At 37.7% G+C, this 15,245-nt stretch overlaps 3 protein-coding genes across 3 annotated transcripts; all 3 read right to left on the bottom strand.

Annotated features, from left to right (window-relative positions):
- LOC140761797 (protein NUCLEAR FUSION DEFECTIVE 4) lies at window positions 1-1,893 on the bottom strand. The gene is made up of 2 exons (XM_073099294.1): window positions 640-1,893; window positions 1-546 (listed from the first exon to the last, which is right to left on the bottom strand). The coding sequence occupies exons 1-2, from the start codon at window positions 1,770-1,772 to the stop codon at window positions 123-125; spliced, it is 1,557 nt and encodes a 518-aa protein (XP_072955395.1). The 5' UTR covers window positions 1,773-1,893; the 3' UTR covers window positions 1-122.
- A 659-nt stretch (window positions 1,894-2,552) lies between these two features.
- Window positions 2,553-5,978, bottom strand: LOC140761799 (ADP,ATP carrier protein ER-ANT1). Its single transcript, XM_073099296.1, has 3 exons — window positions 5,492-5,978; window positions 3,949-4,320; window positions 2,553-3,157 (listed from the first exon to the last, which is right to left on the bottom strand). Exons 1-3 carry the CDS (start codon window positions 5,777-5,779, stop codon window positions 2,843-2,845), a joined length of 975 nt encoding a protein of 324 aa, XP_072955397.1. The 5' UTR covers window positions 5,780-5,978; the 3' UTR covers window positions 2,553-2,842.
- Window positions 5,979-6,458: 480 nt separating this feature from the next.
- Window positions 6,459-9,934, bottom strand: LOC140761605 (PLASTID TRANSCRIPTIONALLY ACTIVE protein 6, chloroplastic). The gene is made up of 6 exons (XM_073099011.1): window positions 9,264-9,934; window positions 9,095-9,163; window positions 8,796-8,900; window positions 7,488-7,607; window positions 6,963-7,052; window positions 6,459-6,882 (listed from the first exon to the last, which is right to left on the bottom strand). The coding sequence occupies exons 1-6, from the start codon at window positions 9,810-9,812 to the stop codon at window positions 6,766-6,768; spliced, it is 1,050 nt and encodes a 349-aa protein (XP_072955112.1). The 5' UTR covers window positions 9,813-9,934; the 3' UTR covers window positions 6,459-6,765.
- Window positions 9,935-15,245: the final 5,311 nt, after the last annotated feature.

Genomic DNA, 15,245 nt, shown 5'->3' with positions numbered 1-15,245 from the left:
TATCTCCCTGTAAAGTCCAGTATCATATATTAGATTTCTTTTACTATATTTCGATGCAAAATGCCCTCAAGTCCTAAGAACATTGTGTATCTCATAAAACTAGCCAAATCTATGAGATGGTGTTAGTTTTTTGGTCTCCGAGCAAAACTGCGAGACCTTGTATACAAAACTGTACATAGAAGAGCTGCAATGGAACAAACCGAGCCCCAGATGATGAAAGTCGTATTGTAGCATCCAGTACCAAAGCATCTGTGGTTTCCTCCAGCTCGTTGCTGGTAAAGGAAAGCAGCAAGGTAGCCAAAGCAGAAGGATCCTACAGGGATATTTGTGACAACTATGTTGTGATTCACTCCAAAATTCTTGGTGCCGAAGAGCTCCGGCGTCGCTGAGACGGCGATCGACGTAATCGCACCTGTGCATGCACCGATGATTCCAGTGCTCATGTACAAGAAGCATGTCCTTGGATTGAGTAGTAGGAAGAAGGCTCCTGCCATTGGAGCCATCAGTGCTGCCATGGACGCCGGTCTTGATATCATGTATCCACTCCTGAACAATTCAAAGGGTTATAATTAGTCCAAGCATGTATAAAAAGATTTTGTTTTTTTAAAAAAAAAAATTAGATGTTGGTGGGTAGCTTACTTTGATGAGTAGTAGTCTAAGAAAGATGGAAGAAGGCGACCAAAGAAGCCAAAGGAGGACGATAAGGAGACCAGAATAGAAGTCTCACCGAGTCCACGAGACTCGGCTATTTGTCCAAGATTGTTCAAGAAGACCAAGCCTAGCGTAGCACTAAACATGTAGCTAAAAAAATACAACCAAAAATCTAATTTTCTTAGCATCTCAAGACCTCCGACTTCATTTGATCCTTCAGTTCTCCCCACTTCAATCACTTGCTCCTTCACCTCTGCTTCTATAACTCCCTCTCCAGCTTCAACCTCTTCTAATCTCACATCATGGACTCTAATTTCCCTCTTCTCACTCCATATCTTGCTTATGCTCTCTCTGAACGTGACAATTACTGGCACAAGCAAGGGCAGAACAAGTAGGATTCCCATACTTAACATATGCCCTCTTGATGATAGTCCATTTAGACCAGAGCCAATGCTGCCAACTACTGCACAAACTCCAGTTGCTAGTGTGATTGCAAACATGACGAGGAACGCGGAGTTCGTTCGCGTCTCGACTGTTGTTTCAATCGCACGAAGAAATGGCGCAACTAGTGATGTGATCAGCATAGGCATCACAGCATTGAGGAGGAGGTATGTCTTTACGTTTAAATTTTTCTTTGGAGGGAAGATAGCATCAGCCACAGTTGTGTAGATTTTAGCACTTAGTCCGACGTAGCTTGTCGATATCCCGACCGCAACGCGGCTATCAGAAGGGAAGTTTCTGATACAGATGAGGTAGCAAACTGTGTTAATCCAACATATGCCATTTCCAGCCAGGGCAGTGAGCACAAAGAGATGCCAATAGGATAGACCAGAGTTGTCTAAGAAGAGGAACTGAAAGCCATAGCCTATAAGCCCAAAAACCGCGCCGATCACCGCGACGGACCAGAGGGGAAGGTAGATAGCAGCAAGTCCAGAGAACCAGCCAAAGAGCTTCCCAGCATCAGAGGCAAAGGCCAAGAAGTTAAGCTGCACTTGAGAGATGTGTTTGAGATCCTTGAGCTGAGATGAGTACACAGGGAAATCAGAATTTGGTCCATTGATGGTTTGGAGCCAGATGGTACCAACCAAGCTCAACCAATGGAGTGATGAGTGAGAAGGCATGGCTACAACTCTCTGCAAGAACAAAGGAGTGATTAATGGTGCTTATATAACCAAGGAATGTAGATGGTCACAGTGACAATTTAATGTAGATTGAGATGGATGTGGCTGTGAGCCGACTATGTGGTTACTTGTTGGCCATTATGAAAAAGTAGTTGATGGCCGTAAGCAAGCGCAAGACCTGATAGAGTAACAAGAGAACAGGGTGGAGAATACAGTTCAGTAACTTTGTAAACTTTCGGTTCTCCTGCATTATTGTAGGATGGTAAATTTGCAGAATAAAATCTAAGAACAATACTTCTATGGCCCAAAGGCCACAGAAACGTGTGCCATTACGCCATGGCATGGCGAGCGGATGCTATGCAGCATAGATGCAGGAAAGTAATGCAGTCAGATACTTGGCAACATCTCATTGGCTGTCAACAGGATATTCTTCAGTTCTTGCCGTAGAGTTCATAGATGACAAAATCACAAGGATAAGGACATCTCTGTGCAGTTATCTATTTATTCATTTATTTTGATTAAAAAGTGTAGTTATATTGAAAGAACTACAGTTTTGTATCCATACCTCATGACATGCTGATTCGACAAGCCATGAAACCAAGGACAAAAAGAGAAGCTAAACTGCAAGACAATCATCTTTGTGAGCCTTTTGGGTTTCACCAAATTTCTGTTGGAAAATACCGGATCCATGTAAATGATAAACACCACTAGATCCTTATTGGATTGTTTTTTTTACATTAACTGCAGTTGTTAAAAGAAGAAAGCATTCAGACACAACTCTGAAAGAATTTGCATAATTTACGCTTTCTGTTATTAACGACATAATAAAGAATGTAAATATATTCTCTGTTCTACATTAGAAAGTTACTCATATACACTGTATATTTGGTGGGCTTCTCCGTAGCTCCTTTACATAGGAAGTGGGCCGAAGGTTCTTTCTCAGCAACTTCCAGATTCTCTATACACTTCCCTCAGTATGCATTCCTTATTGCAGGAAGAATCGTGTCGATACACCTTATAAGAATTTAATTGTAGCACACATGGGATCTGTATTGCCATCTTGAGATATATTATTTCAAGCCTCCTCGGATTTGATGTTGAAAACCATAACCATGCTTATTCGCGAACCGATACATCTGGTCATATCCAGCAAGAACTCCAGCCCCTGCCATTCCAGAAAGCATATTTGCACCAACTCCTCGATACAGTGCAGGAAAACCCTCCTTGGAGATAATGTGCTTCAATGCATGGAAGGTGTTACGATACTTGGAAGGCTGCCCAGAAGTTAACATCATTCTTCTTCGGAGTGTATCAAATGGGTATGCACAGGCACCAGAAAATGTTGTCACGCTCCAACCTAATGCAAAACTGGCCAAGAAGTTTCCCTGTTGTAGCAATGAAAGCCACAGCTCTCAGGAGAAAAATCAAGGTATCTGCAAACAAATATTGAGCTAGCAAATTCTACGGAAACCATTGGAGTTGTTCCTTTGGCATATGATTATATGTGACTACGCAATGCTAGAAGCCAAGAACAGCAAGAAAGTTCTTTGTTAACAGCTAGGAATTATCTCTATCTCCTAATATTCTTTGTTAACAGCTAGGAATTATCTCTATCTCCTAATACAGTGGTTGAAAGTAAAAGAAGTTCATGTTGGATTAAAAGCCGACCAGAAGCAACAATGAGGATTTAATTTGTAGGAACTCTTAATAGGTGGCAAGAACATAAATATTCATTACCAAATCAAAGGTTCTTTTGCCTTAAGGGAGCTAAAAAAAAGTTGCTTATCAAAAAGTGGGTATGCTTTAGATGGAGTGCACTAGTGGGCAGTCCATTTTTGATACAGCTAATAGTTCGAAAATTGTAAAAATGTGAGAGTAACCAATTAAAGGAAAAGGACGCACATAAATTAATCAAGAAGGAAAAGAAAAAGAAACAAAAATTTCAAAAACCTATTAAGTTTATAGACATTGTAAACATAAACAAAATCATGCCAAAGCTCCAATAAAGCTTAATGTAAGAAATAAATGTTCTAAAGATGATATATTCAATAATCAGAAAATCGGAAGTTGCCCATGCCAAAGCTCCAATTAAGACATCTATGCACATCAATATTATTATTTATTTTGGGAAAAAGTAAATAGATTGATTTCTTTCTGAAAGGTACTAGGTACTTACCTCCAAAGGTCCAACTAAAACAATAGGTTTCATGGTATCATAGATGCCAAAGTACAGACCCCGGTACAGAGTAATACCAAAAATTGACACTCCGAAACCTCGATAAAGACCAGCAATACCATCACTTGCCAGGGTCTTCCTGTAGACATCCAGAATCCCTTTAAACTGGCGTTGGCTATTAGCTCGGCATTCAATTGCATCAGTGCCTAGACGAGTTCTTGCATAATCTAAATGATATAGAAGTGATGAAGTTGTAGCTCCAGCAGCACTCCCAGATGCTACATTGCCTGCTAACCACTTCAAATATCCATCCTTTTCCTTTTGGCAGCCAAAAATGCTCTTGAAGTACCCCTTGAATGCAAAATTGAAGGCCTGTGGAGGAATGGTACATAAAGAAAAGTTCCAATCAAAATTTCCAGGTTTTAGAGAACAAAAAAACATTGGCAAAGTCGTGTAGAAAAACCAAATAGTGCACCCTAGGTGTCAAGTAAATGAATATCATAGAAGGCACATAGAGAAGTTTGGTGCTGTATGCTCTTCAAGAATATATAGTCAGCTATCGTATTATTACTCAACCACCTGTCACCTTATGTACATACCACTATTAGTGATCAGAGAAATCCCATTGACTAAAGTAACATAGTTAATAAGAGTAGAGAAGTGCAGTTTTCACCAAGCATAAATAAATTTGAAAGAGATCACCACACTGTATTTCCTTTAGATAAGCAAATTCCACATTTAACTAAGAGATGCAGCAATTTACCGAATAATTAAATTATTAAAGTCTTACTTTGATCAAACAAGCGAAAGAGCCCATGAAGTGCTAATATATTACTTAGCTGCGACTACATGATCACTGATAGACAAGGAACAATATCTTGCTTTCCTTCTAGTGCTACTGGAGTTGGAGTACATGTAGATATATATATATATATACTATATATTGTATACGTATATATTATTTGTGTTTCAGATGTTCTGGTGGCTGGCAAACCGTTAAGCTGTCAAAGAAGAGAGCCCTCTATTGTTGCACTTTGCTTAGAGTTCTCAAAAGGAACCATCATATACATGTTTGTTTTTTATTTCAATTCCTCCTGAGAAATATTTCGATGTAATTCTTCTTAAAGGTATTAAAGTAGCATTATCTCCAACTTATACAGCCACTAATCAAAATGACAAACTCAATTCTCATTCAGCAAACACCAATAAAAAGCCAGAGTTCCTATTCCAACAGCAGCCCCCCCATATCTTTGTGTCAAATGCTCATAACATCTCATATGGTTCTTATCAGAATCAGCATCAGAATCAGAATCTTACGAATACCACATTCCTTGATAGCTAATTGTATTTATAATTCCAGGAATGTTCCCCTTCTATTATATATTGATCTGATTACTGCATATCACGATACTCCTTTACAAAAACCAAAATTTCGATTCAACCCGATCATCGAACGAGTAAAAGAAAAGGAAGCCAATTCCCATCTCAATCCAATATTACCAGATAATACAAAAAGGAAAGAACTTGAAGACGATATACCAACCTGGGTAGGGAAGTATCTAATGACATTGGCCTGGTTCCCTCTCCAGAGCTTGAGCACACCCTCCTCTCTTAGAATCCTAGAGAAGCAATCTCGAATGCCCTTATAAGGCCGCTTTAGATATCCCCTCTTAAGCATTTCCCCTTGGTTCTGGAGCAGTAGCTTCACCCTCTCCACCGGCGCCGCCCCGCTCTTCGCCACCACGGCGGCGGCGCCGCCCATCACGAAGTCCGCCGCCATCGTAGCCGGCGCTCTTGCCGTCGCGGTGGCGCCGTCGTTGGCGACCCCCATCTCGCTATCTGCCTCGTGTTTATTCCTTTATCCAAGTTATTCTCGCATCACATGATATAACGAGAATAGCTCCTATTTATTCACGAAGATAGATAAGGAGAAGGAGATCAAGTGGATGACTCAAAATTCCATAAATAAATTGGTGGCGAATTAGGATTCTAAACATCAGCAACTTGACCAACCCCTTCAATTGAATAAATATTTATCGACGGTGGAAGTTTGAAGCAAACCTAATCTGATTAAATTAATCAACAGTTAGCAGATCATGCCACAAAATCCAAATCAGCAATAGAATCTTTCCACGTAATATATATATATATATACATAGTGTGTGTGTGTGTGTGTGTGTATTTAAGATGCATCCTTTGCCTCTATCTTTCGTTTGGCGATAAGATAGGCCAAGGGTCACTATCCCGTCTTTTGTTGTTAATTATAGAGCTACAAAATATCACTTAAGCTTTCAGTTGTGACTGAGGTTGTACACTTGAAGTGGTGCTCTCTGATATAGAAGAGGATTCGAAACTTGATGATGCAAGCTATTCTTCCCGTCTACAAAGCAGAATAAGTACCAATAATTACCTTGATCTCCATTCTTTAACATATATTATCTCAATGACATTTTAATTTAGTAATCTAGGAGGAGGTACTGCAATTGGACAAACCACAAAGCCACATGATAAAGATCATATTAAAGTACAATATGGGGAAAAATAGAACAGCGGAATACTCCAGTTGATTACATTCTACCACGGGTTATGTGGCCCACTTTAACAATGTTCTGAGAAGAAAGAAAATACTGAACTGGTAGCCTTCCATCTCTAGTAGGATTTTGATCAGTGTACCACAAACAACCTAATAGCATGCTCCACACAAGCTGTACAATAGAGGCTCACCAAGAAAATAGTAGTGGACGTGATTCACAGAACAATAACTTCCAGGTACGCATCATGTCATCTTCTTGAAACAAATCACAGAATTTTGGATTATCAAAACCAGTTTGAAACGCTGAAGTCTCGGAGCTTCCTTAAATGATTTTCCATTTCTCCTCTCGTCTTAGCCCACTCTTCCCTTTCTATGACAGTAGTAGGATCCTCCCTTTGACTCTGAAATCAGTGGACTGTATTAGTGAATGGAAAGCAGCCAACTATTATAAATATGCAGCAAAAGCCAGAAGATGAACTACCTTGTCAATTATTTTGAATGAGGTCCCACCGTCACGAATGATTAGGAGGTCATTCCTTCGATCCCTGTTTTTCCCTCCGGGGACAGTAACCTGTTATAAGCATTCAGTTTCTTCCGGTTAGAAGGTTGGCTGTTTCTTTTTTCTCAGATGAACATGCTTTATGTAGTATATCCTATGTTCTTCAGCATCATAGTCGAAACTTTCCCCTATGATAAGGGGAAACTCCATAAATAATCGAAAAATGTGCAAAGAGACTCTATGTCAGTAACCACTGCAATGTCAACTTACAAAATATTGTTCAAAGCATAGTGCCTGCTCATAAGATCAGGCATATAGCTTAAACTTCTGATGACCAACAGGATTTCCAATGACATGCTTTAGACATCAGGAAGGCATTAAAATTTGTTTAAAAATATAATGATATTGCAGCGAAATATGCATCAGTTGCTGTATCACATACAAAGGACTAATAAAGATGACTTATTGGCTAAATTCCAAATATCAGTTGAACAAAGTATATCTTACCACAACTTTAGCTCTTGTGATTGACTTTGATTTCGAATCAATGACATAAATTTCTTCAAAATCAAGAACAAATTCTGTGTCATCTAATCGCCTATTTCTGTAATGTTTTGTTAAGAAGACCTGCAGAAATTAAATAAGTAAAATAAATAAGTTTTGTCACGTGAACATGGAAAACAAAACCAGATAATGGAACAGATGGATAAAAATCATATAAATTCTTAAAGGATCAGACTGCAGCCTTGGATGGAAACAAATGAGGATGTTTAGATGCAATCTCTGCATAATCATGCTTGCCTTGGCATAATCAACCTTATGTTCCAAATTTCATTTCCTGTTCATCGGCATCCTACTGAATCTAAGACAAAATGTCACCATGTGTCATGATTTTATTACTGTAACACAAAGAGTTAATATCATAAAACAAGAAGAATTACATGTAACACTTCATATAATTATTGTTAATTTGTATACAACTATTCTATCTATTGATAAGCTTTACATAAAGTAGGCCACATTACTTTTGAAAAAGTGCATATACTAAAAGACATCACTCATAGATTTCAATGAGTACAATGAAAGGAGAACAAAAAGCTCCATCCTCAGATTGAAACTTAGAGAAGCTAAAAATAGTACAACAAACATATAAGAACAAAAGTGAGAAACTTGTTTCATACAAATCAGGAAGAACAAAGACAAACAAATTAAATGTCATTCATAGCTTGTTGAACAGTTCTGCATTAGGCCCATATATGTCATTCCATATTATTTGCTACACTTTCCCTTTGCGGGAGACGTCTCCTCCTCAGACAGATGATGGTCATGAAATTGGATCCTTTACAATTATGTATTAATTCCATATTATTTTTTACTACTGATCTCAGTTGCATCAATTTCAGAGCCAGATCCATCACCGTCTGCAAGAATCTTAAGCTATGACCTATTAAACATATTTGCTAAAAGGATCACATCCTTGCAGTCATAGTTCACAAATACAAGGGCCATATTTCATTTTACCAAACAATTCAATAACTGTTAAAAGTATAAAGTATATTATTAGATTTTCATCTAATAGCTTAAGTTTTTGGGTCAACTAATTATCTAACATCATAAGAGTCTGATTCCCTAAAAGTTCAAAATTCAAATCTCATTTAGCCCCATTTAATTTATATTAATTATTATTATTATAGAGAGACGCATTTTGTATCTGAAGTGTGGTATATAAGGGTCATACATGAGGGGACATACTAAAGGTATGATATACAGGAAAAACACAGATCAATTTCAGTTCATACATAAAAAAGCTTATACCTTCAATATTTCCCTATCAGTCTTATACATTGGATCTCGAGGTGCATCTATGGGAGGCTCCGTTACATTGTAGCATCCAAAATTACTTTTTGAGCAGCGAATATACTGCAATCAAGCAAAATATCAAGATTAAGAGAACAATTTTCCAAAATCAAGTTTGACCCAGTGACACCATCTGAACAAGCACTATAATAAGTCAGAAATCTTAACTGCAAGAAAACCCATCCATCAGAAAGAAGTCCAATTCAAATTTTCTATTAACTCATAAAAAACTAAAATGATCACAAGTATCGACTTACCTTCTGAGGCATGGGCGCTAGAATCCTTGGAATGGAATACACATCCGTATCTGGAGGAGTGACGTACATCTGTTTGCATAAATGCCTCAGAGGGATTAATTCAGAGATAAAAAGAAGGCACCATTGAAGAAAAGGGATCGAAGCAAGAAGGATTACCCGCTTAGCCTACCTCTCTGAAATCATAGACATTGTTGTCGGGATCGGGCGGCTTCCGGATAAAGAAATCGCAATGGAGAAGACTAATCTTATGGAACTCCTCCTCATTGATGCGGTAATCGACAACGGTCTCCGAGTCCCACCCCTGAATCGACACGAAACTCTCCGTAGGTACCATCTCGATGTCGTCCGGCGAGGCCCCAGCTCGTGGGGAGACGGATATGGGGCCGGATCCAAGGAGTCGGTCATACTCAACGTCGTAGTCCATCTTGTTGTCGAGCTCCTCTACCTCGTCCTCGTCCGCCATGTCGTAGTCGTCGCTGCCGCCGGCCTCCACGTCGTCGTCGGCGCCGGCGGAGAAGTCTCTCCTTTGCCAGCGGCGGCGGCGGCGGCGGCTGCGACGGGGAATCAGGCACGTATGGAGAGGAGGGGAGGAAGAGGAGGACGAGGAGGCGAAGAGGAGGAGGTTGGGTTTAGGGTTTAGGGTTCTGAGAGAAGGGAGAGAAGAAAAGGGGGAAGAGATGAGGGGAGAAGAAGAGAGGAAGAGTGGGAGAGTAGTCATTTGGATTTCTTTCGGCTTCTCTTCGTCGTCCTCACCTCGATCTATCTGCTCGTGCTCGAGCTTCCAACTCCTTGTTCCTCACTCAGCTTGGTTTATCTTTCAACTTTGAGCTTTTTACATCATTGCCATTTAAAAGCTTTTCCAATATCATAATTTCCATTATATTTAATTATTTCCTTTTACGATAATTGGATGCTTAGGAAGTATGATTACTAAACTAATTTTAATGACCACATAAATCCTTTAAATTATTGCTCTTTTTAAATTAAAAAAAACAATATTGCTCATTTACATAAAAGATTTTTTTTTTTGCCACGTAAAGATAAAATGATACATAAAGCAATTAAAATTAATTATGTGACAGTAGTTTAAAAAAAATCAGTATACATAAGAAGATATACAAAAGAATTGTCAATTATTCAGAAGTCTAAGAATAATTATCCTTTGGTGAATATAATAGGATTTGAGATAAAAGACACAATTGTGAGGCCCAGTTAGCCTATTAAATTAAGAAAAATAAAAATAAAAAGAAGCTTACGTGAATGAAAACTTTATTCCTATATGTATACATATTTCATTGAAACAAGAGAAGGTAAAGTCCTTAAAAACTCACTCAGAATACTAGCTTTGGCCACCAGTGGAACACCTAAAAGCGAAATTAACTCTTAAGCCTCCCTCCTCTGATCTAAACTATCACCGTCCTGACCAAAAACATCTAAAACTATTCACAGTCCGGCCGCCATGGCTGCCAAGGAAGGGTTTCTCGCCGAGATGACGATCGGCCGGCGGTAGACCATCGCCGAGAACTCGAGAGCCGAGACGAAGAGTGAGATGAACTCCATGGCTATCTCTCCAACCTCTTGAAATCTATACAAGCTCTTCCTCATTATCACCCCTAACACTATGGAGAATGCTGCCTCCCATTCTACCATCTTACTCAGCAAAATTATTTCTCTTGGGACTCATCAAGGTGTATGTAGTTTTAGCACTTAAATAGTATATATCCGAAGGTTAGAGATAGGAAAGTTTTAATAATAGATAATCTAAATTATTAGTGTCCTGTCCTTCAAGAAAACGACTTCCATGTGTGACATCAAGAGTACTAAAAGTTAGAACTGCACATATATATATATATATATATATATACCCTCCAAAGTTTTTATTTAAGTATATAATCTTTTAAATCTTATATTTCTGTGTATAATCTTAAAAACCTCATATTTTTCTAGCAGATACAATTTAGCGTGATTAATAAATATAAGTTAAAATTTTATATAATTTAATAGACAAAAGTTACAAATATTTATGTTACTTATTAGGTTTGAGAGGTGTTCACCCAAAAGTCAAAGTGTTTTGAGAAATAAAACATACATGAAGGGTATAATTTAGTCGAAAGAAAAGGGAAAATTCTTTAGAAAATTATACGAGCATATAAAAATTAAAGAAAAGTATACATGAAGAAAATAATAATTAAAAAGAGATGGTCAATGGACAAAGGACAATGAACCATTGGATATATAATAAAGATCACGAAAGAGAATAAAATGACATCGAGTACGCCATGATTCGTTTCAATGATTGAGATTTCTTATCTACGAGTGAGTTGGACAGCCATGTTGTGTTCCTGCCCTACTTTTCATGAATTCAACGTGAATACCAAATTGAGAGTTCTTTTCTGAAGAATTATGATTAAGATAAAAACCCATTGATTCTATTTATTTTTATTTTCCCTAAGAAAGTAAGCAGATAATTCACAAAGTTCCAAGCAAATAGTTAAACTAGTTACTTCAGGCTGGGTCGGCTCGAGCACAGCTTAGGTAACCTTAAATAATATTTTGACCCAAGTCTAAGTTAGAGTTAATTTGCTCAAGCTCAACTTAATATGTTCGGCTCAAAATTTATTAATATATGTATATATATAAAGAGAGATTCTTAACAATTGGATTTTATAGCTTAAATAGAAGCTAGGTTTGGCTCGGCTAAAGAATATGCTCCCTTTAGTTTGGGCTCAGCTTAGACTATGTCTAACTCGGATTAGCTTAGCTAAAAATGACTCAATTTAGGTTCATGCTTGGCTTGTTTGTACTCCTACTATAATTATTTCTTGATACACTAGAAGGAAAATGGGAGCTAGGGCAACAATGCTAGGAACAAACCCTCGATCAACTGAATACATACCAAACAAATGATGTAGCAAAATATTAAGCAAATAACAACGGATATAATTAAGTACTCTGTAAATAAATGAGTAGAGAGGATGGGATAGATATAACCCCGAAAACAAGCCTCCTTGGTGGTCATCATCAATTGTTCTATAAAAAAATTGTAGCAAGAGACTTAAAAGGAGAAATGCAAGAGGAAGAAAGTCAGCATTCTAGCCCCTTAGGGCTAAGGAGGGAGAAGAAGTTGCCTGCAATGTGAAAAACCTCAAAGATGAAGGAATAAGAAGGTGAAATTTATGAACAAAATGAAAGCAAGTAATTTTATCCAACTTGAATCGATTTGACATAATTTGGTAGCACTAAACCTAACTCAATCTAACTTAACGACATTTGCTCATACGTGTCAATTTATAACTATCAATAGTTAAGACAACCCTAAAAAAATTCAATTACATCTAATCAGCAAAACAAAGTTATTTTAGTAAAAATAAATAAATAAGTAAGACATATATTATTGAACTCAAAGTTAAAAATTTTCTTGCAGCTATTTATCTTCATAGAATATTGCATCGGCAGATTCAGTACTTTATTCATCAAAATTTGCTCTCAAGTTGCTGGAATTAATCAGCTAATTGGGTGACGAAATTGCTTTAAAAGCCGAATATGAATGCTTAGGAGAGAATGCTTCAAATTCTGTGCACCTGCTTAACTATTTATCAGCTTGTAGACATTCAAGATACTCGCCAAAACAACGTATACTAAATTCTTCGTTTTTCTTCCATAAGAGTTAGTGAAGACTTTTGAGAAAAATTCATCTACTTACATAACTATATAACTATTATGGAGAAGAAAGGGTATATTTCGTAAGGCAAGTTTATAATGCTGGTAAAAATCACGATTAAAGCTCAAGATGATCATCATCAAGTTAGAGCCTTTGTTTTTTAAATTTCCGTGTAAAAAGCTCCCACAAATTTCGATGTTTTTAAGAGAAAAAATATTCTGTGAAGGCTTAAGCTAGTCTATTTAAATGCTTTCATATGATAAAATTAAGTACTTTTTTCAAGTATATATTTTCATGCAGGTCACTGAAGAAATTAATATCGATATATTGGTACTATTTTCTGGAGAGAGTTAGTAATCAAAGACTAACTCATTAGTAAAGAAAAATATTGAGAAAAAAGAATAAAATCTTGAAAATATGGTGATTCGCACTTGGTATGGGTGAAAATATTAGATGCAAAATACACAAATTACATAAAAAATAATATTTAAGCTCAACTGAAAACTTAATGTGACAAAGAGTTGAGATCTCTTCCTATAGTGAAAGAACTGTCAAAGATCACAAGATGAAGAAAAAAAAAACTTACCAGCAGCGAATCTAGCAACTCTTGTTTGTTTGATATTGGTGAGTCTTGTTATAACCGAGGTGAGATGTGCATGGTGGAGAAGCTGGGCACATGAAGAACTATTTATGTTTGTATAAGAAACATAGTGAGAGAGAGAGAGAGAAAGAGAGATTAGGGTTAGATAGAACTGCACGTGCCCTGCTTCTCCATCGTGAACAACTCACCTCCTCAAAGCTAGATATGCGGTTCCTCCATGTACAAGTGTGCGCGTTTTGCACACTCATCTGTTGAACTTCTACCTCTCTCTCTCTCTCTCTCTTTGTTGAAATTCTTCCTCTCTCTCCCTCTCTCTCTCTCTGTGTTATCATTGTTTGTTTCCTATTACAAGTCTATAACTTTAGAGTTTAGATGCTGAAGAATACTAAGAGAAGGGTGGTCGAAGAGGACACTGACCTGACTGCAGTTGGTAGGGTCCAGTCCAGTAGAAGAATGCCAGGGGCCACAGAGTGACAACTTAGAGCAAGACAAATAATCCAACCATAACAATCAATCGACTTTACTTCCAACCTCATTGCAGCATAGTCGCATAGATTGAAACCATGTGGGTCATATTATTCCACACAATGGCATTTGCTAATGGAGGAGTCGACATGTGTCAAACCTGATAAGGTGGTCATCTCCATGCCAGAAAAAGCTGACTCTCTCTCTCTCTTCACTATTTTTAGTTAGACTCTTTAAATATTTTGTCATTATCTTTTCCAAGACATGTAACTTGATATCTACACAGTGCGGAGAGGGGAAGAAATGGTGGACAGTTCTTTTTCATTTATATATCATAAGGACAGCCTTTAACGTATTATATTATTATGACAAGATATAACAGTAATATATATGTGACCTCGGATTCATACATTCAATGGTCATGATGGAGGAACATTGTCCAAGTGGTTGAGTTATTCTTTGACATCATCTAATTTCTTCTTCTGAAAGGCACTAAGAACATGATTCATCTAGGGTATAAAGGCGATATTGAGGATGACCTCTATCTCAAAATAATTACATCCGAGAAAGAATGAAATTAAAGTTATGTATCATTGACAAAGAAATGTTATCTTAAATAAGAAAAAGAAGAAGAAAAAAAGAACAACTAGTTTATTTTAGGACCACCTTCGAGCTTCCATGGCTCACTTCTCAAGCTGGACCATGGAGAATAAATAGACCATGGATCTCTTTAACAAAAGGCATTCGACCACCGGACACGCGGAAAGACCATGGGGAAGCCACTATATATGCCTCGTAATGTCTTATCATGACGGATTGATGACAATCAGCATGGAATTAGGGACCACATTTGATTGATGTAAAGTTTGTAAAGATGGACCAAAACTGAAGAAATTAAACATCTGGGATTTAGGATCTATTGGTGTGCACGTACGTTGAGTTTATTCCTTCACCAAGTGAATGGAATTGGCTGGATGCGTCATCAAGGAACTATGGCATTAGAATATTGTTGCATTAAATAGTTCGACCCATCTAAGCTCGGTCCAAACCGTCGAAGTTAGCCCGAGCCTGACTTGGGCTCAGCCCATCTAAGCCTCCTTCAGTCCGGCTCCATTATTTTTCTCGATTCCAAGTCATGCTATACATGGAACATGTTTAATACAACGGAATTTATGTGCGAATATGCAATGTGACCAAAGAGCTGCATTGCACAACACTATTCAGTGATACAAAGTTGATAGAAGTGCAAAGGAGTACTAGAAGAGGCTAAACTTCATGTGCTAGAGCATGGGGTGGAAGGCATGCACGAGAATGAAGGTGAAGAATATGTTGACCCACCTGCATGGCCATTGGAATTTGGTTGGGTTTTTTTTTTCCAAATTAATGCATGTTTGGACTCTCAAAGAACTAATGAGAAGCTGGTC

Source organism: Typha angustifolia, chromosome 6 (assembly GCF_048772165.1).
Source record: "Typha angustifolia cultivar Huaian chromosome 6, ASM4877216v1, whole genome shotgun sequence".
Classification (NCBI taxonomy): Eukaryota; Viridiplantae; Streptophyta; class Magnoliopsida; order Poales; family Typhaceae; genus Typha; species Typha angustifolia.
The sequence above is the reverse complement of the archived record's forward strand: the minus strand, read 5'-3'. Positions and strand labels throughout refer to the sequence as shown.

Coding starts and splice junctions, on each gene's coding strand:
- LOC140761797 (XM_073099294.1), bottom strand. CDS start 1,772: ATGCCTTCTCACTCATCACTCCATTGGTTGAGCTTGGTTGGTACCATC. Junction 547..639: donor TTAGACTACTACTCATCAAA/GTAAGCTACCCA, acceptor TGAATTGTTCAG/GAGTGGATACATGATATCAA.
- LOC140761799 (XM_073099296.1), bottom strand. CDS start 5,779: ATGGGGGTCGCCAACGACGGCGCCACCGCGACGGCAAGAGCGCCGGCT. Junction 4,321..5,491: donor TTAGATACTTCCCTACCCAG/GTTGGTATATCG, acceptor ATTCCTCCACAG/GCCTTCAATTTTGCATTCAA. Junction 3,158..3,948: donor TTTTAGTTGGACCTTTGGAG/GTAAGTACCTAG, acceptor TTGCTACAACAG/GGAAACTTCTTGGCCAGTTT.
- LOC140761605 (XM_073099011.1), bottom strand. CDS start 9,812: ATGACTACTCTCCCACTCTTCCTCTCTTCTTCTCCCCTCATCTCTTCC. Junction 9,164..9,263: donor ATGTCTATGATTTCAGAGAG/GTAGGCTAAGCG, acceptor TTATGCAAACAG/ATGTACGTCACTCCTCCAGA. Junction 6,883..6,962: donor CATTCAAAATAATTGACAAG/GTAGTTCATCTT, acceptor CACTGATTTCAG/AGTCAAAGGGAGGATCCTAC.